Source organism: Stegostoma tigrinum, chromosome 15 (assembly GCF_030684315.1).
Source record: "Stegostoma tigrinum isolate sSteTig4 chromosome 15, sSteTig4.hap1, whole genome shotgun sequence".
Lineage (NCBI taxonomy): Eukaryota > Metazoa > Chordata > Chondrichthyes > Orectolobiformes > Stegostomatidae > Stegostoma > Stegostoma tigrinum.
Genome location: NC_081368.1, coordinates 64,763,101 through 64,789,464, shown reverse-complemented (window position 1 = coordinate 64,789,464; position 26,364 = coordinate 64,763,101). Strand labels below are relative to the sequence as shown.

Sequence of the window (26,364 nt, the reverse complement as noted above, 5' to 3'; positions counted from 1 at the left end):
TATCATGGGATCTCTTTTGTCCACCAGAGAATGTGAGCAGACTCAATCTATCATCTGGCACCTCTGGCCATGCAGCACTTCCTTGGATCTGCACTGGAATGTCAGCCTCAATTTTGTGCTCAAGGCTCCAGATCGAGGCTTCAACTTTCTGGGTTTGGTCTTGAAGGTGGGATATGGAACCTGACTCCCAAAGGAATTCTGCAAACCTACTCCTCAACTTGCAGAAGTCAAACTGCACTATTTTTAACTATTAATGTCTTAATCGGACTGGAGGTAGAAGCTGCCTGTCTGGAACCAGCTTCAAAGGCAGACAGCAGTCATGTTGGGGAATGCTGATGCCTTTCTGAATGAAGCAGGCTGTTTCTCAAAAGGGTCAGCAGCACAAAGCAGGTGATGGAGGGAGTCTGGATAAAACTAAGGACATGTTTACAAAAGCTTCCATTTCCTCGAAGCAAACAAGAAAGCTGTGCACCAACAAACACCAGCTGTATTTGATCATTCCAAGTATCATTAACAACTGCAGTAAAGTGTTAACTATACCTTTACACTAAGAATCACCCCTGAGCATGTGCATAAGAAGCTCTGATATAATGACACAACAGTGAGACTGGGTGACCACTTTGTAGAACACCTCTGATCTGTCCATAGAAATGAACCTGACCTTTCAGCTGCTCGCCATTTCTAGAAACCATTTCGCTCCCATGCTAACATTCCCATCCTAGACTTGCTACAGTGTTTCAATGAAGCTCGAAATAATCTGAAGGAACAAGGCCTCATCTACTGCTTAGGCACTTTACAGCCCTTAGGACTCAATATTGGCTTCCAAAACTTCACAGCATGACTGTCCTCCATTTTAATTCCATATATGTCCTCCCACCCCATCCCCCAAATGCCTTTCACTTTAGTCTTGGCTTGGCTCTATTCTCTGTAGAGAGGACCTATTTTCTTCTTTTCAAACCTATCACTTCTTCATCTCCAACAGCACTCCCATTGTCTTTCGTCCTGGGCACTCTACAACCTGCTTCTCTCATTCTTTCTCCCCAACTGTCTATTACAGAAGAAAAAAATTCTCACCCCTTTCAGTTCTGAAGAGTCATAGAATCCCTACAGTGTGGAAGCAGACATTCAGCCCATCAAGTCCGACACTAACTCTCTGAAGAGCATCCTACCCTGACCCATGCCCCTACCTTATCCTTGTGGCCCTGCCTTTTACCCATGGCTAACCCACCTAACTTGCATGTCCCTGGACACTACGAGCAATTTAGCATGGCCAATCCACCTAACCTCTACATCTTTAGATTGTGGGAGAAAACCAGTGCACCTGGAGGAAACCCACGCAGGCACAGGCAGAATGTCCAAACTCCATACAGACAGTCGCTCGAGGGTGAACTTGAACCTGGCTCCCTGATACTGTGATGCGGTAGTGCTAACCACTGAGCCACATATCGGACTCAAAAGGTTACCTCTATTTTTCTCTCTCCACAGATGCAGCCAGACCAGATGAGTTTTTCCAATATTCTCTGCTTTTATTTCAAATTTTCAGTATCTGCTGTATTTTGCTTTTGTAATAATGATGTTCATTCTCATGGAACCAAACATGACTATGTAGGGTTTCAGGAAGATCCTTCCTTTCATCTCTTGTATATAGTGTGAGTTGTTAATATCGGGCTGTTTTGTTCACTGACATGGGTGTGGGCTACTTTCTGTTAATGCCCAATCCTGCACCTCATTACTATGGCCAGCTTCCCCAACCATGAACTAGATCTTTAAGAGGTTTATTGGGCTGATAATTGGAGGACAGGGTGTTTTCTGATTCCTTCCTTCTCTTCCTTACACTCTGTCCCAACAACATAATGCAAACTGAAGTCTGTCCTGAAAACATTAGGGTTGCAGAAGCTCTGAGGCAGTGGGTCCAACATCAGGGACTGTCTCCACTCGTGTTTCAGTCCAGACCTCCTCAATCAGAGACATAGAAGTACTGCGCCATAGGCACCAAAAGAAAACAAAGGGTTTTGAACAGGCAACAGAATATTCACTCAATGACCAGTGCATCCCCCCATCGTGTTCTTCAAACATGTTAACTGCATTGAATATATAAACCATTTTAGAATATCGTTTGGCACACTGGCATTCCTTAATCATCGATGCATTCAAATGCAACTGACTCATTAATGTTTTATTTAATAAGCCACTTTAGGCTCCAAACCACAAAAACCCAAATCATGTTTGGACTAATTCTCTGTTCAAATATTCATCGTACTTCAAGCATAGCAGCAAGGTAATGATAAAGGTAATATGCCTCTCCATTCAATTGGATGTCATATGAACTTAGTTCAATTTAGGATTATGATTAATGTAAGTGTTAAAGGGGTTTTGATGCTTTCTGTAATGTGATGAAACAAAAGTTGGTCATTATTTTGCATTTCTGTCACAGAATAAATTTAGAATTTATAAATGGATATAGCCATTTGAACAGACAGTTTAATAATCTATTGAATTTCATACTAATGCAAACTTGTATCTACTGGTATTTTGCAGTAAACTATACCTTGTTTACAGATAAAAGCCACTTGTTAGAAGGCCAAGTAAATTTTCTTTACCATGCTAGATGAAATAGGGCCCGCAAATCCCAACCTAAAAGGAAACTGAATTTCAGGTACAAGTTCTGAAATTTGCAATACAGCCTTCTGTATAACACTATGGAATTAGAACTAGCTTTTTACCGCCCTCAAGAACAGAGTACTTTTGAATTTGAAATCACCTCCATCAACTCCTTGTCCTCAACACCTAGAACCAACTCTGTCCTCAACCTCTGAACCTCTACCCAGCTCCCACTTCCATGTGAGGCTTCACATTTTGAAAACTGCACTCCTGGCCACCCATAAGAAGATTAGATTAGATTCCTGACAGTGTGGAAACAGGCCCTTCAGTCCAAAAAATCCACAGCGCCCCTTGAAGGATCCCACCCAGACCCATCCCCCTATAACCCACACACCCCTGAACACTATGGGCAATTTAGCATGGCTGATCCACCTAGCCTGCACATCTTTGCACTGTGGGAGGAAACCAGAGCACCCAGAGGAAACCCACACAGACACAGACACAGGGAGAACATGCAAACTCTGCACAGACAGTCGCCCGAGGCTGGAATCGAACCCAGGTCCATGGAGCTGTGAGGCTACAGTGCTAACCACTGAGCCACTGTGCCACCCACAGATATCACAGCAAACTGATGCTAATATGCTTACTGCCTCAGTACACAGTACGCTGTGGTTCACCATTTTGCTTCAGTGCATACCCACAATAGCAGAAAGCGGGTAACTTTCCCACTCAGCCTTGTCAGACCCTGAGTCCTTTCCACTCCCGCCCTGCCAACAAATGTAAAAACGTGGAAGATGCAACATGCTTGGAAGGAATCAATGAGCCAGAACCTATGGTTCTCGAAGGTCTCCACCCAGCGATGGGATTTCCTAATCTTGGCCTGCGTTTCTGGACAGATAGACGGGTCCGGGTTCCACACCGAGCAAAACAGCACTGGAATGGCTGACCTGACATATTATTCCAGGGGAAGGTGGTGGTGGAGGATGCATTGGGGAACACAGATGGGTTCAAGTCACACATCTGCAAGTCATGGGGGCAGCAGCATATTTCAAACTGCAAATCTTAACCACCCTTTGGGACGGAAATCAATAGTGGGCTCGCCAGTCATACCCACAGCCCACGAACGAATAAGAAAAATAAAAATCAGGTCAGCGGGGCCAAGTTAAACAGGCATCGGGTTTGTTCTGCCTCGGTTCCAAGAAGAGCAGTATACGTAAGAAACTTTTAAAGGAAAAGAAAAGATTGACCAGAATTTTAAATTGTGGCCATTTTGCATAACACAAAATATTAATCCCCTAACGCAGGCTGTCCTTGACCCATCTTAAATCTGTTAGGCCTGGAAAAAAGAAAGAAAAACTGCAGTGCCTTAATTGTGCCAATGGATGGCTCAACCTGACTCCAAAACAAACCCCAGAGGTCCACATGATTCAACCTCTAGTGAAATGTTTGAAATTTTCAAGACTTTGACACCATCAAATCCTGGCAAACCACATCCATAGAAGAACTTCCCACCCCTTAATAAGGAGGAAAACAGGACAAAGAGAATGATGCTTCTGGATAACCGCCAGGAAATAGTTTAGAGTCTGCTGACAACATTTTTTTGTGTGAGTTATGCAGCTGGAGGCATCTTTAGTTCAGAAGCCATTACCAAGTGAATTCTGTTCAAGAAGGCTCTGGACTGAAACCTATATTTCAGAAACAATGTCAGAAACATGACAGGTGCAGCCTATTGTCTGTGAACAAACACAAAATATACTGTGATAAGATTGGCCTCAGCTTGATGTTAGCGCTTCAGCTTCTGAGAGAGAAGATTGTAGTCCTCTTCACCCACAATCCTTTGCTCACTGAATTGACTCCCAGTCAGACATGGCCCCAATTTTAAAACACTCACTATTCCATAGCCTTTTCCCTCCTAATCAAACTTTCCTCAGCCATCCAAACTCCAACCCTCTGAGGCCTTCACACACCTCTCATTCTGAACTCTTGCACATTCCCAGTTTTATTTCTGCTTCACTAGAAACTCCAGCTGCTCTTGAAGACTGCACGCCAGCCCTACACACTTCTCCCTCACTGTGTCTCTCATCTCATAAGACACTCCTTGAAACTTATCTCTTTGACCCAGATGTGGCCTTATGGACATAAATGTCAAATTTTGTTTGAGAGTCTTTACTGTCAAGTGGTTTGAATTAGCCATTACATTAAGGGATACTCAAATGAGGGTAATTGTTATTGTTCTCACATTCTAATCCAGAGACTTGAACATGGGCAGAGTACCAGCCTGGATGACAATTCCAAGGGACTGTTGTATTGCAGATTCACCATAATTGAAATGGTGCATTAACCTAAGACCTACTGTCCTGTTTCTAATGAAAATCAACGACCCCATAGCACAATCTGAAAAAAGGTTCTCCTGAGGCCAAAATTTATGATTTTTTTTGAGGAAAGAGAAAGGTCTACCAGCGACCACCAGGATATACTTATCTGTTGATTGACAAAAGGTAGGCATTGTTCTAATGAATAGTTTGTGTCTAATTTCACAAATGAGAGATCAAACAAAGGCTGCAGTTAAGAAAGACAAATGGTAAATGTTAGATGAGATAATCGTATTGAGGAAGGAAATATTAGCATATTTATCATCTTTTAAAATGGATAATGGATTGGTTAATTGTATTCCAGGCTGCTAAGCAAAGCAAGGGTGAAACTGCAAAGGCTCTGACTATCATTTTGCAATTCTCTCCGATTACATGAAAGTGACAGAAGAATGGAGGAGTGCTAACGTTTTACCATTCTTTTAAAAAGGCAAGGAAGAGAGATCCAGAGCGATTATACACCAGAGTTGGGTATTGATAGTGTGCAAATTATTGGAAAAAATTTCTGAAAGACAATATACATCGGCAAATTCAGAGACATGGATTGTTCAAACGTCAGTTACGGTAGATGTGTTACACTTGGTCCCGTCTAAACAATGTGAATTAATCTTTTAAAAGGACAGCAAATGAGCGTAGTGCATTTGAAGTTTATGTTGGATTTTGCACGGCCCTTAATATGGACCCACATGGCCAGTAAGTTAAAACCAGTAAGATTGGTCAGTAAGTTAAAACTAATGGAATTCAAGTGGTATTTGATTCAAAATTTGTTCAGTAGCAGACGGAAAGAACTACTTTTGACAGGCGTTTATGAATTAAAGTATCATTTCTTACGACATTCTGCAGGGCTCGGTACTGGGCCCCTTGCTGTTTGTGCTTAAGTACCAATGATTTAGGCCAATTGGCAGAGGATCTGATGAAGAATTTTCACATCATACATAAATTGGGTGTGCAAATGATGATGAGAAAGCAAAGAATGAATTAGATAGGTGGGCAGGAAAGTGGAAAAGTCTCCAGTTGAGGGGAAAACAAAGTAAGGTAAGAAAATGAGTAATAAATGATAGGATTCTACAAAATATAGATGGAGCAAATAAAGAGAGATGTTGGCATTCACGTATAGATTCCTCAAGTTAGCAAGATAAAGTTGTCTAGAAGGCCTATGGGATGTTTCCTTGTTTGAGCAAATGCTCAACATTAAGAGCTAAGAGCTAATGCACAAACTGTGTACAATATTGTCTAAACCACACATACACCGTTCTGAGGAAGGGTCACCGGACCCGAAACGTTAACTCTGTTTTTAACTTCACAGATGCTGCCAGACCTGCTGAACTTTTCCAGCAACTTTGTTTTTGTTCCTGCCTAAACCACAGTTAGACTATTGCAAACAGCACTGATCACCACACACAGGAAGGATGTGATCACACTGGTGATAGTACAGAGGAGATTAATGAAGATTTTGGGAATTTTAGCTAAGAGAGTACATTGGAGAGGCTTGTTTTCTTTGCAAGATTTGATTAAGATATATAAAGTATGAGAACTAAATAGAGTGGGTAAGAAGGATCCAATTCCATGAGTGAATGGTCAATAACCAGGGAAGATGGCTTTAACACAACTGGGAGAAGAAAGTAGACGGAAGCTGATGAGAATATTTCTCCCAGAGGTCGATGGAGGTCTAGGACTCACTGCCTTGTTTTGGGGGATGGGGTGGGGGTGGTAAGGCAAGATGAGGTAGAAATCCTCAAACACATTAAAAACACACTTGAATGTGCTTGAGAAATGCTGCAACTTACAAGGTCATGGGCAATACGATGAGATTGGATTGTTCTTTTCCAGCTGGCATGGAAATGACAGAATGACTAGTCTCCTCATGCTTGGTGATGTGATGCAGTGAGACCAACCTCTTTCTCAATGACGGCAAAACTGAAGAACTAATCATTGACTTCAGAAAGAAAGGAGGAGAACACGCTCCCATCTACGTCAATGGAACTGAGGATGAGAGGGTGGACAGCATCAAGTTCCTCAGAGTGACAATAACCGAGCACTTGTCTTGAACTTCCAACATAGATGCAACGGTCAAGAAGGCACAACAACGCCTCTTCTTCCTCAGGCAGTGCAGGAAATTTGGCATGTCCATAAGGTCCCTCACCAACTTCTACAGAAGTGCCATTGAAAGCATACTATCTGGGTGCATAACGGCCTGGTATGGCAATTGCCGAAACTACAGAAGTTTGTGTGCACAGCCCAGACCATCCTGGAAGTTAACCTATCCATGGACTCTATTTATACAGTTTGTTGCTGCGGAGAGGCTGCAGACATCATCAAAGACCCATTGCACTCTGGTAATGACCTCCTCCAACTTCTTCTGTCAGGGAAAAGATACAGAAGCTTGAACACATGCACCAACAGCTTCAGGAACAGCTTCCTCCCAGCCATTATCAGGCTAATGAATGGACTCTCCAGCCTCAAGAAATGATGATCTTGCTAACGATGATCTCGCCTAGCACAAGCCCTGTGCAAAGTAACCTGTACGCCAGTGTCTAAGTTTTCATTACAACCTTTGATTTGCCTGTTCTGCTCGTAAACAAAGCTTTTCACTGTACTCCAGTACACGGGACAATAAATCAATCAATCAAACCGTTATACACGTTTCTTTCTCAAGCAGCATCTGAAAATGTTCACTTGCCCAGTCACTGTTATTGCATCTGTTTGTGGGATCTTGCTGAGCAGGCCAGCGATTGCTCCATTACAAGTGTGACTCTTCCTCAAATAAACTCACCTTGTTGTGAAGGGGCCTTTTCAGGCTGTGGCTGGTGCTATACAAACAGAAATTTCTTCAACCTCTACTTCTAAGGCAGATGAATCTGGATTCTCAATTTAAACAGTGTGGACAAATATGGTAGCATTGAGTAATGTTTTGTGTGAACAGGAGGAGGGTGGATGGACAGCTGACATGAGCTCAAGTCAAAAAATTATTGAGATTCATAAAAGCCAGATACACAGCAAAGAATGCAATCTTTTTGTACCCTGCTAAAAATAGAAGAATATTGCTCAAGAACAGCGAGAAACAATGAGAGTCTCTATAAAGAATCCAGACACAATAAAAAAGATTTAGACTCAGACTAAAAGATATTGGAAGATAAGCTTAAATGTTTTTGTGTAGACGGAAGGGTGACCACAACTTGTGTTATAGAACACACACTGCACAGAATTCTTCACAATGTCAAATCCAAGAAGAGAAAAGGATATTATTGAAAGTATGCTGGATGATGGAGTGAAAAGGTTTGGGAAAAGAATTCCAAAAGGCCAGGGCACAGTGACTTACTGAGTCATGCGCAGATGGGAGATGAAAGGAAACAGGGAGTCATCCCCAGTTAATGGAGCAGAGGAATAAAGAGATATGCAGCTGGAGATGACAGTCCAGGGCATGGGCAGTTCTGACACACAGGATAGATTCACTGAAATACACGTGATACAGGGTTTTTAAAAGACAGGAAGATGGGTAAGCAGAGTATGATTAGATATTCTTGTTTTTTTTAAACACTTGTATGATGTGCAGGCCTTGATGGCAAGGTCAGAATTTATTGCTCATCCCTGGCTATCCTGAACAATATGGTGGATCAACACCCCTCAACCCCATTCCCTCTTCAAATGCTACAGTCAGCACGGTGAGGTTGCTGTGATGTTGGTTTTCCAGGATAAGACAAATCTCATTCTGAAACTGGTTCACAGACGCCAAATAAAAGGAAAATTCAAATCTGGCTGCTTAAATGAAAAGGTTAGATAGCCCATGTTGTGGATGGCACACTCCACAGCCATTGCTGACTGGGGTTGGTGTCTTTAACATGGCAAATGGAACGCCTGTCAAGCAGATGACTTGCTCTTGGCTAACAATAAAGCTTCTCGAGCGTGGGCGAGGACCAATGTCACAAATGTCTTAAGAGTTAGAAACTGGGGCTTCAGGGAGGGGAGCATTTTGAGAAGTTAACATGGATTTAGATTTCAGATCTGGAAGCGAGCAAAAGATGTAGGGAGGCATATGTTTCAGAGAGGGAAAATATTAAAACCTTGTGATTCTCGGATGTGAAGCTCAACTTAGAATAAAGCTGGCTGAACAATACTGTACCCAAAAGGGATAGATGGAATCAAACATTAGAAAAATCAAATGAACAATTTATGTCAATGGCATGTTTGGTGCTGAGTGGGTATTCTACAATAGCAACTTACATCTATAACACATCTTTAACATAACATTTTCCAAGTGTCTCATTTACCAAACAAAACAAAAAAAATTGACACCAGGCGAAAGGCAATCACACAAGCACATTTGAACAAACGTTTGGCCAAGAGGTTCAAAGGAACAACTTTGAAACAAAAAAAAAATCAATGGGGCTGAGGGCAAGGAGAACAACAAAGAACTACAGACGCTGGGAATCAGAAATAAAAACTGAATTAACTGGAGAAACTCAGCAGGTCTGACAGCATCATTGGAGAGGTGGCAGAGTTAACGTTTCGGGTCCAGTGACCCTTCTTTGGAGCTGATTGCTGGTAGGAAAGTGTTGGCATATCTGCTGAAGACTGGTGATGGGGAGGGAGGGAGGGGAAGTAGCGAATGATATATGAAGATGGAGCCCAGAGAGAGAGAGAGAACAGTATTTGGGCAGATAAAGGAATGGATAATAGTGAATGGAGGAAGAAGAAAAGCTGCTAATGGAGACCATTAGTGGCTGACAATAGGTTGGCTGTGATGAAAGCACCCCATGTCATGTCCTACCCTGGTGTGTGTAGGTGGGAGAAGAACATGGGAGAAGGTGCTCAGGCCCTAATATTATTGAAATGAATATTGAGTCCTGAAGGCTACAGGGTCCTCAAGCTGAAAATGGGATATTGTTCTTCCAGCCTGCTCTGATCTTCACTGCAGCAAGCCCGATATTGGCCAGAGAGCAGGTGTGTTGAAGTGGCAGGCAATGGCAAGCTCAGGGTCATCTCTTCGTAGACAGAACATAGGTGTTCTGTGAAGTAGTCACTCAGTCTACACTTCGTTTCTCCAATGTTGAGTAGACCACATTATGAGCAGTGAATACAGTAGACTAGATTGAGTGAAGCGCAGGTTAAATGCTGCTTCACCTGGAAGGTGTGTTTGGGTCCTTGGTCACTGCGGAGGGAGGAAGCAAACAGGCAGGTGTTACAATTCTGTGATTGCAGGGGAAGGTGCAGCGGGGAGGTGTTGGGAATGGTGAAGTGAACCAGTGTAATCCAGACGGAATGGCATGGGAGGGAAGGGGAATGTGTGTCTGGCACCCCAATGGCTTATGATCCTAGAGTAAAGGGTGGATTATCTGGGAAAAGCATGATCACTGATGCAACAGCAAAGTCAGGGAAGCAGAATAGACTAAAAATGGAAGAGCACAGAGTTATCCGAAATATTTCAGGCTGGTATGTATTAAAATTTGCACAGTAATGTTTTGGATAAGCCCAAGTTAAGGGAGGGTGAGAGATGAGAAGATAGAAAGCAAAGCATTAAAATTGTAAAGTACCACCACTGTAAGCTTAAGCACACAACTGAGGAAACCATTTGAATGCAAGTTTGAGACAGTGCTATACTGGTAGAGATGCCATCGTTTAAATGAGCTGCTCAACTACAATCTCATTGGATGTATCAGCTGGGAGCACATTCTTCTCCTGGTCAATAACGTCACTCAAACCAGATTAATTTGTTCATCTGATTTGCTGTTTCAGATTTACGCATGTGCAATTTGGTTGCCACAGTTTCTTACATAATAATGACTGCTCTCGGAAAAAATAATCATAAGTCATATGACACCAGGTTTGTTTGAAATCGCAAACTTTCGGTGCGTAGCCCCTTCGTCAGATGAAGACTTGACTAGACAAAGGGATTACGCCCCAAAAGCATGTGACTTCAAACACATTGGTTGGTCTCTAACCTGATGTTGTGTGACTTCTGACTTTGTCCACCCCAGTCCAACGCTGGCACCTCCACATCATGGGAAAATAACCAGCAGATGTAAGCCACTGTGGGACATTCCAAGGGAGCTACAACACATTTCTGATTTTACAGGTGTTGAATTGCAGGACATTTTAACTCAACCCAAGAAGAGAAGGTTGGTTGCCCAATGCAGCAATGAACCAGGGCGTTAAAAGCAATGCCTGGTTCAGAACTGGTTGTCATCAGGATTTATGTGAAAGCAGTCCCTGTAACTGTCGATAACACATTGGGCGGGAGAGAAAACAATGCAACAAGACAAAGAATGGCACCTTCTGGACAAGAGTGTTGTGTAACATGCTAAATGTACATTGACGATTCATCCTGAACTACTGTCAATTATTATGACTTCAACAGTGTGAGCTCTTGAGTGCATGTGCGAACACAAGTCGAAGCTTTATTATTTCATTTAGATTGTGTGTTAAGTACAATTAATACTATTCCCCTTTTCTTGAAAAGGAACTTGCAGGAAAACGTTGGTGTGCAATTTACAAGTCACGGCACTTAAACAGACACTCACTGAATTCGCAAGTGTATTCATATGAAAAAGAAATCATTGCAGTCAAAAGAAGGGTGAAAGGAAACGGAATGCATTCCACACCACAGCTCACCTGACTGTAACACTCCAACAGCCACTGACTGCACAATCAAACCCATTCAAACTATGTTGATTTCCAAATAATAGCTCCTGCACCATTTGTTGGAAAAATGCACCACATTCAGTCCCCAAATGAACTTTAAAAATGAACACAGTGCTACACCCGACTTCCCAGTAGCAGGAATAAAGTTCCCATTGGTCAAAGTTGGCAGGAGAAGCATAACATGGAGCAGTCGCAGGAAATAAAAAGGTGCTCACAGACCAAGTGAAAACAAAAGTTTCTACATCCAGTCTCAAATATTTTGTGGCTGTGGCAATGCCAAAAATGAATGTGTCAACCAGGAAATCATTATTTATAGATGCAAGGTAACTTTCTGCAGAATACGAGCGAGCAAGGAAAGTCAGACTTGTCCGCTATCTTTATCTGGAATCTTGCACAGCCTTGAGATATCCCAAGGCAATTGTGGTGGAATTTGGAGGCTTGGCTCTTGTTTTGTTGAGACAGATTCTAATTTTTTAAACAAAAGGGGAAATGTAAAGAGAAATTGAGATGAGAAACCCTCCCAGTTTCTGAGGGAATCGAGATTGGGAATGAAAAGGTATCTGAATGAAATGACTTAGAAGGAGACAGAGACAACAGAGCTCAGCAGAAGTTAATGAGTTCAGTGGCATAGGCTGAAGACAAAGGGCTACATCCAGAAGCTGAACAAAGCAAATGCACATTGTTGCTACTCTTTATGTTAAATGTAAGAGAACATTGGGAGATCTACATCATCCAGACCTAATTGGGGATGTTCTGAAGACATGTGCCATGACATCGGCCACAGCACCAGAAACAACAAAACCAACTCAATCCTGTGGATCCTGCAAAGTCTTCCTTACTAACTTCCTAATGCAAAATTGGGAGAGCTCTATCACAGGCTAGTCAAGCAACAACTTTGACAATTACAGCAACAATGTGTAAGGCATGATTTTGAGAGTATGGCTACATCCCAAACACCACCATCACCATCCCTGGGTAGAACAGACCCAGCAGAGGTGGCAGAAAAGTAGCATACAGTCAGGAGGGTTTTGCCCTGGGAGTACTCAGCATTGACTCTGGACACCATGAAGTCTCATCGCAACAGATCAAACATAGGCAAGGAAACCTTCTGCTGGTTACTACTTACCACACCTACTTCAGCTGATGAATCACCACTCCATGTTAAACAACCCTTGGGGCCAGCACCAAGCATGAGACGATTGTAGAATTACTCTGGGTATTCAACATCCATCACTAAAAGCGGCCTGGCAGCACCATTACTGAACAGGTAGGTTGACTCCTAAAGGACAGAGTTGCCAGACTGGGTTTCCAGCAAATGGTGAGGGAGCCAGCAAAAGGGAAAAACATAAAATCACCTAAAGCTCACCAATCCATCTCCTGTAGATGCACCTATCCATAATGATACCAGTACAAGCAAGCATTGCACAAAGAAAGTCCCATCTTCACACTGAGTATACACTCCATCATGGTCTATGGCACTATTGCTGTGCTAAATAGGACAGACCTTTGAACAGATCTAGCAGCTCAAAGGCTGGACATCCTGAGGTGCTGTGGGCCATCAACAGTGGAGGAATGGTACTCCAGCATAATCTATAACCTCATGGCCTGGCATTTCCCCCACTCAACCATTACCATCAAGCCAAGGGATCAAGCATGGTCAATGAAGACTGCAGAACAACATGCAAGGAGTAGCTCCAGGAATATCATAACAATGAACTAGTAACACTACTTGCATGCCAGATAGCATAAGTAGCAAGTGACAGAAAAAGAGAAGCAAATTCACAGCCAAATCAATGTTCTAAACTTTGCAGACCTGCAACATTCAGTTGTGAATGGACAATTAAACAAGTCACTGGAGGATGGGGCTTCACAAATACACACATTCTCAGTGATGAAAGAGCCCAGCACATCAGTGCAAAAGATAAATAGTACTAGGGCGAAATCTGCCCGCAGTCCCATGGGTATTTTGAGCACAGCTGGACAATTTTTCTTCCAGAGACGTTGGTTGAGGAATTACCAGTGGCCACGTGCTTATCCTGGGGCATTTCATTAGTTCAAATTGAAATGAACTGCAATAACAATTCCTGTCTACATCTGTATATTTCAAACGGGGCCCACAGACCATTTTGGAAAGTTCTGATGTGAAATCTGATCTTTTGTCAGTGACCTCAATTAGAATCATGCAGAGCAAGGATCCGGGTCAATTTCTGCCTGTCTGCAAGGAAATGCTTGAAAATAATTATTTAAATGCATAATTTTCAGTAATCAAAAAGATCTAGCAGATTACTAGCCCATAAGACTACAATCACACAATACATTTAACATGTTCAACTCCTCTCCCATGTCACCAATTATCCAGAATATGGTTTTGTTAGCAGAATCCATCTAGGTTCATGTTAAGTTTTCTTACAAAAACTAACAGCACAAATCAATTATAGTTAAAGGATCTAATAAAGAACAAATCTTCATTATGGAGTGCAAGGTATATATAAAGCTGGCCACAGAATCTATTATTTAACTTAAGATTCATTCAGCTGTATAAAAAGCGTCATTAGAAATGAATCTGAACTGTACGTACATCCTATAGCAAAGCCTTGTAATGTAGACATAAAAGCTTCAGAAACAGATGCATCCAACATTTCCTTTCAAAGCCTTTCAACATTGCTTTGCGGCTTTCAAATAATCATAAACACAAAATGAGAACTGCTAAATGTCAGCTATTTCCCAGCTCAACAAGTAAGCAACCGAATGCTGTCCAAAAATAATCAATTCTCCCATTGGCATGTCAGATCTGAACATTGTGGAGCTACAGCTTTCTTGTTGCTTTTCAGGAGTTTAGTTATTCAAATGTCTCTAACTGGTAATCATGGCAATGAAGTATATCACAAGAGATAATTGCACCTGTGTACAGCGATTGCTTACAATCAGTGGCCACTCTTGCCTCTCCCATTATCCTAGTGCTCTCAACTTAAGTCTGCTGTTCCCACTTGTCAGTGCAGTTAGGAACTCAATGACTTTCCAAGCATGCCGCAGATTTCAAGTCAAATCTGCTCATAGTTAAGTCACATAAGATCCATTGGAATGTGTGTGTGTGGATGCATCAGTGAATTATGACAGACTTCCTCTTGCTGCAAGAACCTATATTCTCACCACAGCACAGTGAGTTATAGAAGGGGTGAACTTGGAAGGAGTAGGTCAGATCATTCAGAATCTGTCACGAATCCAACCGCCATTACAGAGCGGATCCAGTGTTTTCTTTTACCTCACTCTAGCAGTGACCACTATATGACCTGTCTCATGACAGTGCAACATGGAGCTCAAATGTTGATGTTAAGGACCTGTTTATAAAGAAGAAGACTGACACCCCTAACAGTGTACCAAACGTTGTGGATTTGCTGTTTGGAATACTTCCAACTTTTCAAAAGCCACAATTCTGTGCGATTTTTAACTCTTTGATATTACATCAGTCACATTTTTAACAACAAATGTTAACATTTTTAACATTTTGGGCAGTCATATCCATTACCTGCTGCATTACTAGAATAGAATAGAAATAGAATCTGTCATTGTCTGTGATGGCATCTTGCCTGAACCAGATACAACAGGAAGTGGCCTTAAACTATCCTGGCAACCAACCCTCATTAGTAAATGGCCAACAAGTTATAATAGCTGAAGAGACCAGCTCACTGACCAGACAGGGCAAGAAATCATCTATCCCTTCCAATGGGCTGGACCATAGCAAAAGTCTGGAGTGACTTGGAGTGTGAAGAAGGGAGGCATGTGGGACAACGAAGAACTGAAAGGAAGGAAAGATGGACAGAAAAAGAAGAAGGGATGGAAAAAGAAAGAAAGAACAGGTGGAAACATGGGGAAGTACATTCTCCTCTTGTTGGATATACTTTTGGGCTCAGCTTGTTGTCACCAGACCCATCAATTCTACACTACCAAGTGTATGGACCCTGGAGCTATTCAAAGTTAACTACAGGTATTAAAAGCAACACATCTGAATGCAACTTTTAATTTAAAATAAACATTGGCATCAAAATTAAAACTCAGTTCATCCAGGTTGACGTTAAAGTAGGGAGCATTGTAACTACTCTGTGGAATAATGGGCGTCACAAACACTAACATTGATGGCTGCAGATCGCATGCTCTTATGAATGGGTCTGAGGTCACCACTTTCAGGTCTGTAAAGTGGCCGGTGTATCTGGGAGGATGAGGTATCTCAAAAACTGAGCACCAGGTGAAGCTGGCCACTTCACGGCATTACTGTGCAGTAGCAGCACAAACGGTTTTCTCAACGAGCAGGATGCTGTCAAGCCACAAAGACATACCACCCACCAGCCAGAAATTGGTACACAGGTGGTGTCCAAGAATTTCAGCCCTTACACTGGCTGCACTTCCCAATGACTGGTGGATCATATCAAACAGCAGTCCCTTTGGATGCCTGCAATAGGCCAACAGTGACCACACTCACCAACCCATTCTTTCAAAACTCATAACGTCTAGCATTAAATATGGCTCTGTCGATGGACAGTACCCACTGAACAATTCACCATATGCAAAAAATTTTATTAACAACCAATTTTCAAGATCACAATTAAGTTCACCTTATGGTTCATTTTCCCATGTTATCAAGGTTATACATAACATCCCAGAAATAGATGGAAATTAGGAAATGGGAACTCAAGAAAATGAAAATTGCTGTAGACTGACAAGTTCCTGCAAGGATTTCATCCCAGCATCTTCAAAAAAAAGGCTTTTGCAATAGCTGATTTGTTGCTTTTAATTTTCAGATTGAAAATTAGCAAATGTAACTCCTTTATTTCAAACAACGGAGGGAGACAAAAAGCAATCAGCTGGAGGCCAGTTAACATCTGTCATCGGGAAGACGTTAGAAACTATTATAAAAAATATCATAGCAGTTCATTTAGATAAATCCTAATGACGATAGGTCATGGTGTCAGATATGTACAGCATCCATGTTGGCATGGATAAAAGGTTAAACTAACATGAAACAGAGTGTAGGCATTAATGGGGTATTTTCTGGTTGGCAAGGTATAAAATGTTGTGTGCCACAGGGATTAGCACTGGGTCTCAATTTATATCGAGTTATGTAAATAATTTGGATGGAGAGAACAAAGGTGTGGTTGCCAAGATGGATAGGAAATTGAGATACAAAGAGAACATAAGGAGGCTACAAGGGGGCATAAATAGGATAAGTGAGTGCATAAAATCTGGCAACTGCAGTATAATGTAGGAATATTGAAATTGCTCATTTTGGCAGGAAGATTAAAAGAAATATATCATCTAAATGGTGAGAGATTGCAGAGTTCTAAGATGAAGAGGAACCTGTTCGTGGTCATGCAAGAATCACAAAAGGTTAGGATACAGATACAGGAAGTAATTAGAAAAGCTCATAGAATCTTATTGTTTATTGCAAGGAGAATCAAACACAAAAGTCATAAAGATCATGCTCCTATAAGATACTGGTGAGACCGCATTTGCTACACTGTGTACCGAATTCCACTCCTTATTTCAGGAAGCATGTATATACACTCAAAACAGTTCACAAAAGGTTTACTAGACAGTACTTGGAATGGGCCATTTATTTTATGAGGAAGGCTCATAGACTTTCATATCCAGTGCACTTTAAAAGAGTAACATGTTGAATTAGCTTTATTGTGACTTGATTGAAAATTGTAAGATCCTCAGAAATCTTGACAAAGTAGATGTGGAAAGGATATTTCCATTTATGGGAGAATTTAAATGTAGATACTACTGTTTAAAAATCAGAGATCACCTACTTACGACAGAGATGAGGAGAAACAATTTCTCAGGAAAGGCTGAAGATCTTTGGAACTGTCTTCCTTGAAAGGCAATGAAAGCAGAGTTTTTAAAATGTCTAAGGCAGAGGTAGATAAATTATCGAGAATGTGGTGTAATCAGACTAGCCATGAACTTAATGAATGGAAGAGCCAAATAGTTTACTACTGCTCCTAACTCTCTTGTTCATATGTAAGCTGCATATACAGATACCTGCCCTCTGCAAGTAAAAAGGACATGTCCAGGTATTGCACCTTTTCTTAATTAAACAAAAGCCTGGGGAAGTGGAAATAATAATTTCATGGGGCATTGTGCATTGCAATGCCTCTACCGATCAACAACCTTTTATCGTGCATTAAAAAATTGTAGCGACCATTTGAAATTTGGCATTCTTGTGACTGTGCTGAGTTCAAGGTGAAAAGCTTCAACATCATATCTCATTTCTCAGTGACATCATCCAGTGCATTTCAATATTTAGTTTTATATTTCAGGATCTGCACAAACGTTTGTTTCTCTTCTATTTTAGTATCAAGATCATATTCCAACATTGCGATTTGTCTGTTATGTATTTCCTTTCTCCTTCTTCCACCATAATAGCACAAAAACTAGTGGACATTGTTATCTTCTGCCACTTATTTTAATGGATTTTAGGGGGTTAAGGAGGAACTTCCCAAATCCTTTTTTTGTGAGTATTTGCTTGCCATTTCCAGGTAGCTAAAGGGCAGAGGTGTTGGAGTTTGCGATACAGAATTGCAACAGTATAGAATTGCCTCAAACCACCCGATCCTTCCCATCTGACATTTTTGTATAGTTTTATATTTCTAGCAACCTTGCCCCGATTCTGGAAATCTTATCCTAAACCTTTCACTCTTGCTGCCTTCAGGAAGCTCCTGAAAGCTGACATGTTTGACCTCATTTTCAATCATCTTTTATTCCCTTTCTCTCCTGCTTTAATTTGACTCCCATCTGCAAAGTTTCTTTCTAATAATCACCATACCTGGTGACAGTTTGCACCACACTCTAGATGTGAAGACAACTCCTTAAATGACACTTAATTCATTGTTCACTTAGCTTATCATCATAGTCCACCACGTTTCAAACCTCATGCTCTGGAAACACCAGAGTCTTTCAACTGCATTCATCCTTGAAAAGTTCTCATTTGAGCGAATAAGTGGCCCATCGATGATTCATGTTTGGAAACAACTGACACATAATGTACAATTATATCAGCACATTAACCATCCTGTTTGCACAGAAGAAATTTGCATTTGTTAAGAGCACCACAATCTGCTAGTTCATCCTTAACTAAATGATTTCATTTGCTGGGAATGTGTTTTGAAACAAATTGTGAGAAAGCTCATACTCATAACACACGCCAGTCATCTACATTCCTCCAATGAGAGACACAGTGAAATTCTTTCTTCACAAGAACGTAAGAGTGAAAAAAATTGAAGCAAGAATGGGCCATTCAGCCCATCAAACCTGCTCTGCCTTTCAATATGACCATAGCTTCTATTCTGAAGAAAAAATGCTGGAAATCACAGCAGGTGAGACAGTATCTGGGTGACTCTTTATCAGAGCTGGCTTCAATTCCATTTGCCTATTTGTCCCCTATAATCCTGGACACCTCTATATCTCAAAAATACCTCTCTCTCCCCCTCGATCATAGTCATGAATATATTCAGCGTCCCAGCATCCATCTAACCTCTGGGATTGAGTACACCAAAGATTCATAACATTGGGAAAAACAAACTTTGTCCTCATCTCGATCACGCGAGCAACCCCTTATCCTGACCCTCTGCCATCTAGTTTTAGATTCCCCAATGACGGAAAACACCCTCTCAGAGCTGACTTGTTGTTCTGCAGACGTTTCATTTCCCTGCTGGGTAGCATCATCAGTGCAGCCTACTGTGAAGCGCTGTTGTGTTTTTCTGCCTGTTATTTGACCTCTGGGGTCCGTTGAGCTGGATTACCTGACTTCCAGCTTCCCTTCACAGTACAGTAAATATGAGGTTGAGCTCTGTGTGTTTATTGATGGCTTTCTTAGTGGAGGATCAGGCCGCTAGGAATTCCAGCACTTGTCTCTGCTTTGCCTGTCCCAGGATCCTGGTGTTGTCCCAGTCGAATTCTCCTTATCCATGTGGATAGAGATGAGTGAGTAACGAACGTCAACTGGCAACAAAAAGACACAACCAGTACACACTCATCTCTATCCACATGGATAAGGAGAGCCACCAATTTGATTGGGACAACACCAGGATCCTGGGACAAGCACAGCAAAGGCAAGCACGGGAATTCCTAGAAGCATGGTACTCCATGAGGAAAGCCATCAATAAACAGTTAGAATCAACCCAATATACTCTCCATTGCAAAGCAAAATTGGAAGTGGGGTAATCCAGCCCGACAGACACCAGAGTTCAAATAACAGGCAGAGAAACACAACAGCGCTTCAAAGATAATAAAATGTGAGGCTGGATGAACACAGCAGGCCCAGCAGCATCTCAGGAGCACAAAAGCTGACGTTTCGGGCCTAGACCCTTCATCAGAGAGGGGAATGGGGTGAGGGTTCTGGAATAAATAGGGAGAGAGGGGGAGGCGGACCGAAGATGTAGAGAAAAGAAGATAGGTGGAGAGGTAGGGAGGGGATAGGTCAGTCCAGCGCAGATGGACAGGTCAAGGAGGTGGGATGAGGTTAGTAGGTAGGAGATGGAGGTGCGGCTTGGGGTGGGAGGAAGGGATGGCTGAGAGGAAGAACAGGTTAGGGAGGCAGAGACAGGTTGGACTGCTTTTGGGATGCAGTGGGTGGAGGGGAAGAGCTGGGCTGGTTGTGTGGTGCAGTGGGGGGAGGGGACGAACTGGGCTGGTTTAGGGATGTGGTGGGGAAAGGGGAGATTTAGAAGCTGGTGAAGTCCACATTGATACCATTGGGCTACAGGGTTCCCAAGCGGAATATGAGCTGCTGTTCCTGCAACCTTCGGGTGGCATCATTGTGGCACTGCAGGAGGCCCATGATGGACATGTCATCTAAAGAATGGGAGGGGGAGTGGAAATGGTTTGCGACTGGGAGGTGCAGTTGTTTGTTGCGAACCGAGCGGAGGTGTTCTGCAAAGCGGTCCCCAAGCCTCCGCTTGGTTTCCCCAATGTAGAGGAAGCCACACCGGGTTCGCAACAAAACCGCTTTGCAGAACACCTCCGCTCGGTTCGCAACAAAACCCAGTGTGGCTTCCTCTACATTGGGGAAACCAAGCGGAGGCTTGGGGACCGCTTTGCAGAACACCTCCACTCGGTTCGCAACAAACAACTGCACCTCCCAGTCGCAAACCATTTCCACTCCCCCTCCCATTCTTTAGATGACATGTCCATCATGGGCTTCCTGCACTGCCACAATGGTGCCACCCGAAGGTTGCAGGAACAGCAACTCATATTCCGCTTGGGAACCCTGCAGCCTAATGGTATCAATGTGGACTTCACCAGCTTCAAAATCTCCCCTTTCCCCACCACATCCCTAAACCAGCCCAGTTCGTCCCCTCCCCCCACTGCACCACACAACCAGCCCAGCTCTTCCCCTCCACCCACTGCATCCCAAAAGCAGTCCAACCTGTCTCTGCCTCCCTAACCTGTTCTTCCTCTCAGCCATCCCTTCCTCCCACCCCAAGCCGCACCTCCATCTCCTACCTACTAACCTCATCCCACCTCCTTGACCTGTCCATCTGCGCTGGACTGACCTATCCCCTCCCTACCTCCCCACCTATACTCTCTCCACCTATCTTCTTTTCTCTACATCTTCGGTCCGCCTCCCCCTCTCTCCCTATTTATTCCAGAACCCTCACCCCATCCCCCTCTCTGAAGAAGGGTCTAGGCCCGAAATGTCAGCTTTTGTGCTCCTGAGATGCTGCTGGGCCTGCTGTGTTCATCCAGCCTCACATTTTATTATCTTGGATTCTCCAGCATCTGCAATTCCCATTATCAGCGCTTCATCAAAAGCTGCACTGACAATGTTACCCAGCAGGGTTGTGAAAGGTCTGCGGAACCACTAACCATAACATCCACAACCCGAGCCACAAATCTACTCTAAAACCTTAAACACCCTCTCAATATCTACCTTGTCAAGCCCATTTAGAATCATAAGATTGCATCTCATTCTTCTATACTGCCAGAAGTAATGTTCAAGCTGTGCAACCTTTGTTCATGACACAACCCTTTCACTGCAGGAATCAACCCAGCATACCTTCTCTGAACCTCTTCCAATGCAGTAATATACTTGCCTTCAGTAAGGAGACCAAAATCAAACACAGTGCTGTATCTGTGGTCTCACCAATACTCTGTATAGTTGCAGCAAGACTTTGCTACATTTACATTCCATTCCTCTTGCAATGGAAAGCAACATGCTCTCTGCCTTCTTTATTACTCGCTGTACTTGCAAGCTGACATTTTGTGATTCGCGTACAAGGCCACACACATCCATCTGTAATGCAGCATTCTGGCATCTCTCACCATTTCAATAATATTGTTTTTCTAATTTAGTCACAAACTGGACAACTTCTCATCGACATTTATCCCTCTAATAGGCAGATTTTCCCCACATTACTCAGCCCATCTGCCTAAGTTCCTCTATAGGCTGGATTTTAAGCTATTTTTCCTAACCAACCCATTCACTGATTTTATTGCACACATCTGGAACTGTTGGGACTTCAGCCCAAGTCTCCTGGTCCAGAGGTGGGGACACCACCACTACACCACAGGCACCTTCAGGCTGGATTGTCACACAGGAAACAGGAATCAGCTGGTGCCCAATCTAAAACCCATGCCCAGGAAGAAAGAAACACTAGCTGTGGTTGATTTCAACTGGAGTTTACCCTTAGTTGGGCTTGGAAAACGTTCCTGTTCAAGTAAGGGTGATGGGTAGACTCTTGAAGCTGGGGGGCCATGGAGAAGCCTACCAGCTGAGAACAGTACCTCAACATGAATGCACCTTCTCTCCAACTTATTTCAATCCTTAAGCAAAATATTTTAGTAGATCACCAGGCCACGGTTGTGGTGTGGTGAAGGCGGCGGGGGGGGGGGGGGTTGCAGGTGGGAATCTAAGTGATAAGGGTGAAAGAGGAATTGTACAGCTATGTATCAGTGCTTTTCATATGTGGTCACCATTGTAAAGCATGGAAACAATCTGAACACGGTTGTGTTTTACAAACAACATTGAGTAGAATAACCAGATAACCTTGAATTAACATCACTGTAACAAAATAACGACTGGTCGGGGCGTCAGGAGCATCGAGCCTGCCTTTCTTTGGCTGGTGCTATGGCACCTTTTGACATCAATCTGAGATTGCAGGGATTACTAATATTTACCAGCACTAGGTGCAATTAGTTTTGACAGACAGAAATGGCAGGTTCAAGCCCCATTCTGAAAACCTGAATGCTTAATTAAATGCTAACACCCTTAAGCAGTATCAGGGTGAGCAACATTGTTGGGGAAAAGAAAAACTAATGTTCTTGCAAGATGTCAGCCAAAGTGCTGGCAGAACTCGCAGCCGGATGAGGAAAGATTCTGCGGAAGGGAGGGGGAGATGTGACCAATAGTCATCCCTGAGCTGACATCACTAAAACAGATTACCTATTATTCACCATAATTAAGAATAAACTGCTGCTGCTGGAAATCAGAAACAAAACATAAATTACTGGTAAAGTTCAGCAGATCTGGCAGCATCTGTGGAGAGAAATCAGAGTTAATGTTTCAAGTCCAGTAACACAGATGCTGCCAGACCTGCTGCGCTTTTCCAGTAATTTCGATTTTTGCTTATTCACGTCAATGTTGTGTGTGGATGCTGACCACCTGCAAAGTGGTGTTTCCCTCATTGCAAGAGTGACTACACTTCATTGGAAGTGCTTCATTGGGTGCAACACATTTTCATGAGGTTGAGAGAGATAGTATATAAATGTAAGGTGCTTCTTTTCATTGTGACAACATGAAAGTGCTGCTTTAAAATCCAACAGTAAAGTTTATTTTTGATTGATTTTATTGTCATGTGTACCAAAATATAAATGAAAAGCTTTGTTTATGAACAGTAGAGGCAGATCACAGCAAGCGAAGGGTGTACAGAACAAGAAGACTAGAGGCATACAGGTTACATTATTTGAGGCAACAGTCCATTCAGCAGTCTGATAACGGCCAGAAAGAAGCTGTTCCTTAACGTGCTCATGTGTGTATTCTCAAGCTTCTGTACCTTCTGCCTGACGAGGTTGTAGGAGATCATTACCAGGGTGCAATGGGTCTTTGATAATGTTGGCAGCCCTTCCGCGGCAGTGAGCCATGTAAGTAGAGTCCATGGATGGAAGGTCGGCTTCTGTGATGGTCTGAACTGTGCACACCACCTTCTGTAATTTCTTACAGTCCTGGGCAGAGCAGTTGCTGCATCAGACCATTATGCACTCAGACTTCAGTGGTGCATCTGTAGAAGTTGGTGAGGGACCTTACGGATGTGCAAAATTTCCTGAGCCACCTGAGGAAGAGTGTTGTTGTGTCTTCTTAACTGTCACATTTATGTGGCAAGTCCAGGTCAGGTCATCGGTCACTGTCACTCCAAGGAACTTGATGCTCTTCCCTCTCTCAACCTCAGTTCTGTTGATGTCAATGCGGGGGGGGGGGGGGGGGGTGTTCTCATCCTTTCTTTCTGAAGTCTATGGTTCTGTAGTTTTACCAACATTGAGAGACATATTGTTTTCATTGCACCACGTCACCATGCCCTCTATGACCCTTCTGCATTTTGAGTCAATGTTGGATTTCTGTCCCACTATGGTAATAGGGATAACATGAAATGAACAAATTACCTGTAAACCTGCCACAGAATGCTTGTTGGTTAAATCAGGGGTCAAAGAATTGCATATAAAGATGAATAAGCACTGGACTTTTAATATCCATAAATACATTATCACTTAATTGTAAAATCCATATGAGCAAAAGCCTCCCATGTGGGCTGGCAAAACTAACTCCAACCTGCACTGGGAAATATCAGTAATCCCTGCAATCTCAGATAGATGTTGAAAGGTGCTTTAACACTATCCAAAGATGGATCTGATTTGTGAGCTGTGAAAGACAGCAACTAACAGACCTGAGAACATACAAGGGGAGGGGAGTGTAGCTTTATTACAGCTCACGTACTGGCTAAATGGTGGTCGGGGGGGGGGGGGGGGGGGGGTGCGGTTGGACAGCTCAGCCTGCTGACACCGAGAGCGTGGGTTCAATTCCTGCATCAACTGAGGTTACCATGAAGGACTGTCCTTCTCAACCCCTCCCCTCACCTGAGATATGGTTAGGTTAAACCATCACCAGTCATCTCTCTCAAATGAGAGGGCAGCCCTTTGTGAAGGCTAGGTGACTTTACCTTTACATCTTACTGACTATATATTCTGATCTGAGGGCAAGGCTTTTCCATTTTTTTTTGTAAACCACTCCAAGTTAATTAATTCTTTAAATTTATGCTTGCACAGGCTCTGAGGAGTTAAATGTTTTCCATCAACCAGAGATACACACACACACATATATACACTAGATGGTACTTGAAGTCAATTTCTTTAAAAAAAATCAAGCTGACAGCTCAAAACGGTGGGCCAAGAAGACAGGAGCTACAACAGGCAAGTCAAGTAAACTCAGACACAGAAGGAACTTGAACTGGTCAGGACACGGATTCCTCTACAGTCTGCCTGAATAACCTGCATTACAAAATTCATGACTTCCCACTAAACTGCTCAAGTCTGCAAAAACTTAAGAGCTTCTCACATATTCAGTTCCGGGATGGACATCCCAAATCAGGTAAAGACTGGAAACATCGAACAAAACAAAGTACAAACATAACTAAATTAGGCCATTTTCTCCAGAGGATTGATGGTTCCGAGTCACTTGCTGTCTTGCCTTCAAGACACTAATGAATTTTGTGAAGTCCATCTGCACCTGGGATTTCCTGGTTACTAAAACGCTATATTTTACGGAGATCTTCCGCGGCGTGCTCCATCTTGGTGAACAGGTTTTGAAAACAAAACAGCAGAGCAAACCCCCATCAGGGTCATTTAAATCCCCGACTCCAAGGCCAGCTGATGTAGCCCTTAGACTGGCGGATCAGACCAGGCGCTGCAATGAGCCACTCCACACATATACAGGGTTAAATTCTACGACTCGTAAATGCATATCGCTTTTGCAGCAAATCAAAGCCATTCAGGGAAATTAGAATATGACCAAGAAATTGTAATCTTAAAAGGAAATGTTTCAACAGGGGAGAAGTCACAACAATCTCAAATCCTTAAATATTTCACAATGCCCCGATGCTTGAACGATCACTGAATAAATCACTGGCAAATGTTTAACTCAAACCAATTAATCTTCTTGGGGGATTTTATTTTTAACTTTTATACGTTTCTTAGCTTTTTTTGTTTCTGCATAATGCACAGAATAGTCTGCAAATTCTGCTTCCAGAGTGTATTCTTACCGCTTTGGAACCGGAGGAGGATGCGATGAAGACTTTAATCACCATGCTGTCTGTGTAGCGATGGAACGCCAGGTACGTTAGCAGCTGCCACTTAGAGGGTAGAGACGCAGTCTGAACACTGCTGCTCAGTGTGCGAAAAAAAGCAAACGTTCAAACAATATTTCCCCAGTATTAAATACTCAAATCCCGGGTAACCACGCGAGATCATAAGAAGGGGGAAAAAAAACCAGAGCGCCTGGCAATCTTAGAACTATTCTTCCAGAAATTCGGAGTGTGCAGTTTTAGAATGACACTCTCCCAAGCTGAAAATAGAGCTAGAATAATTATCTTCAATTATAGACGTTCTCTAATCAATTTGTTCAGTTTTTTTTTAAATATTCAAGTTTAAACAGCAACTTTACTGTAAAGTATTGCCTTTTTTTCTAATATGCTATGAGGTAATGCTTAAC

At 42.7% G+C, this 26,364-nt stretch overlaps 1 protein-coding gene across 1 annotated transcript in view; it reads right to left on the bottom strand.

The window, feature by feature from the left end:
• Nucleotides 1-26,116, bottom strand: part of LOC125458913 (adapter SH3BGRL) — a 74,352-nt gene extending 48,236 nt beyond the window's left edge. The window contains exon 1 of the mRNA XM_048544748.2: nt 25,916-26,116. Within this exon, the coding sequence (XP_048400705.1) occupies nt 25,916-25,960 (45 nt within the window). The 5' untranslated portion in view covers nt 25,961-26,116. The remainder of the gene's footprint in view (nt 1-25,915) is intronic.
• Nucleotides 26,117-26,364: the final 248 nt, after the last annotated feature.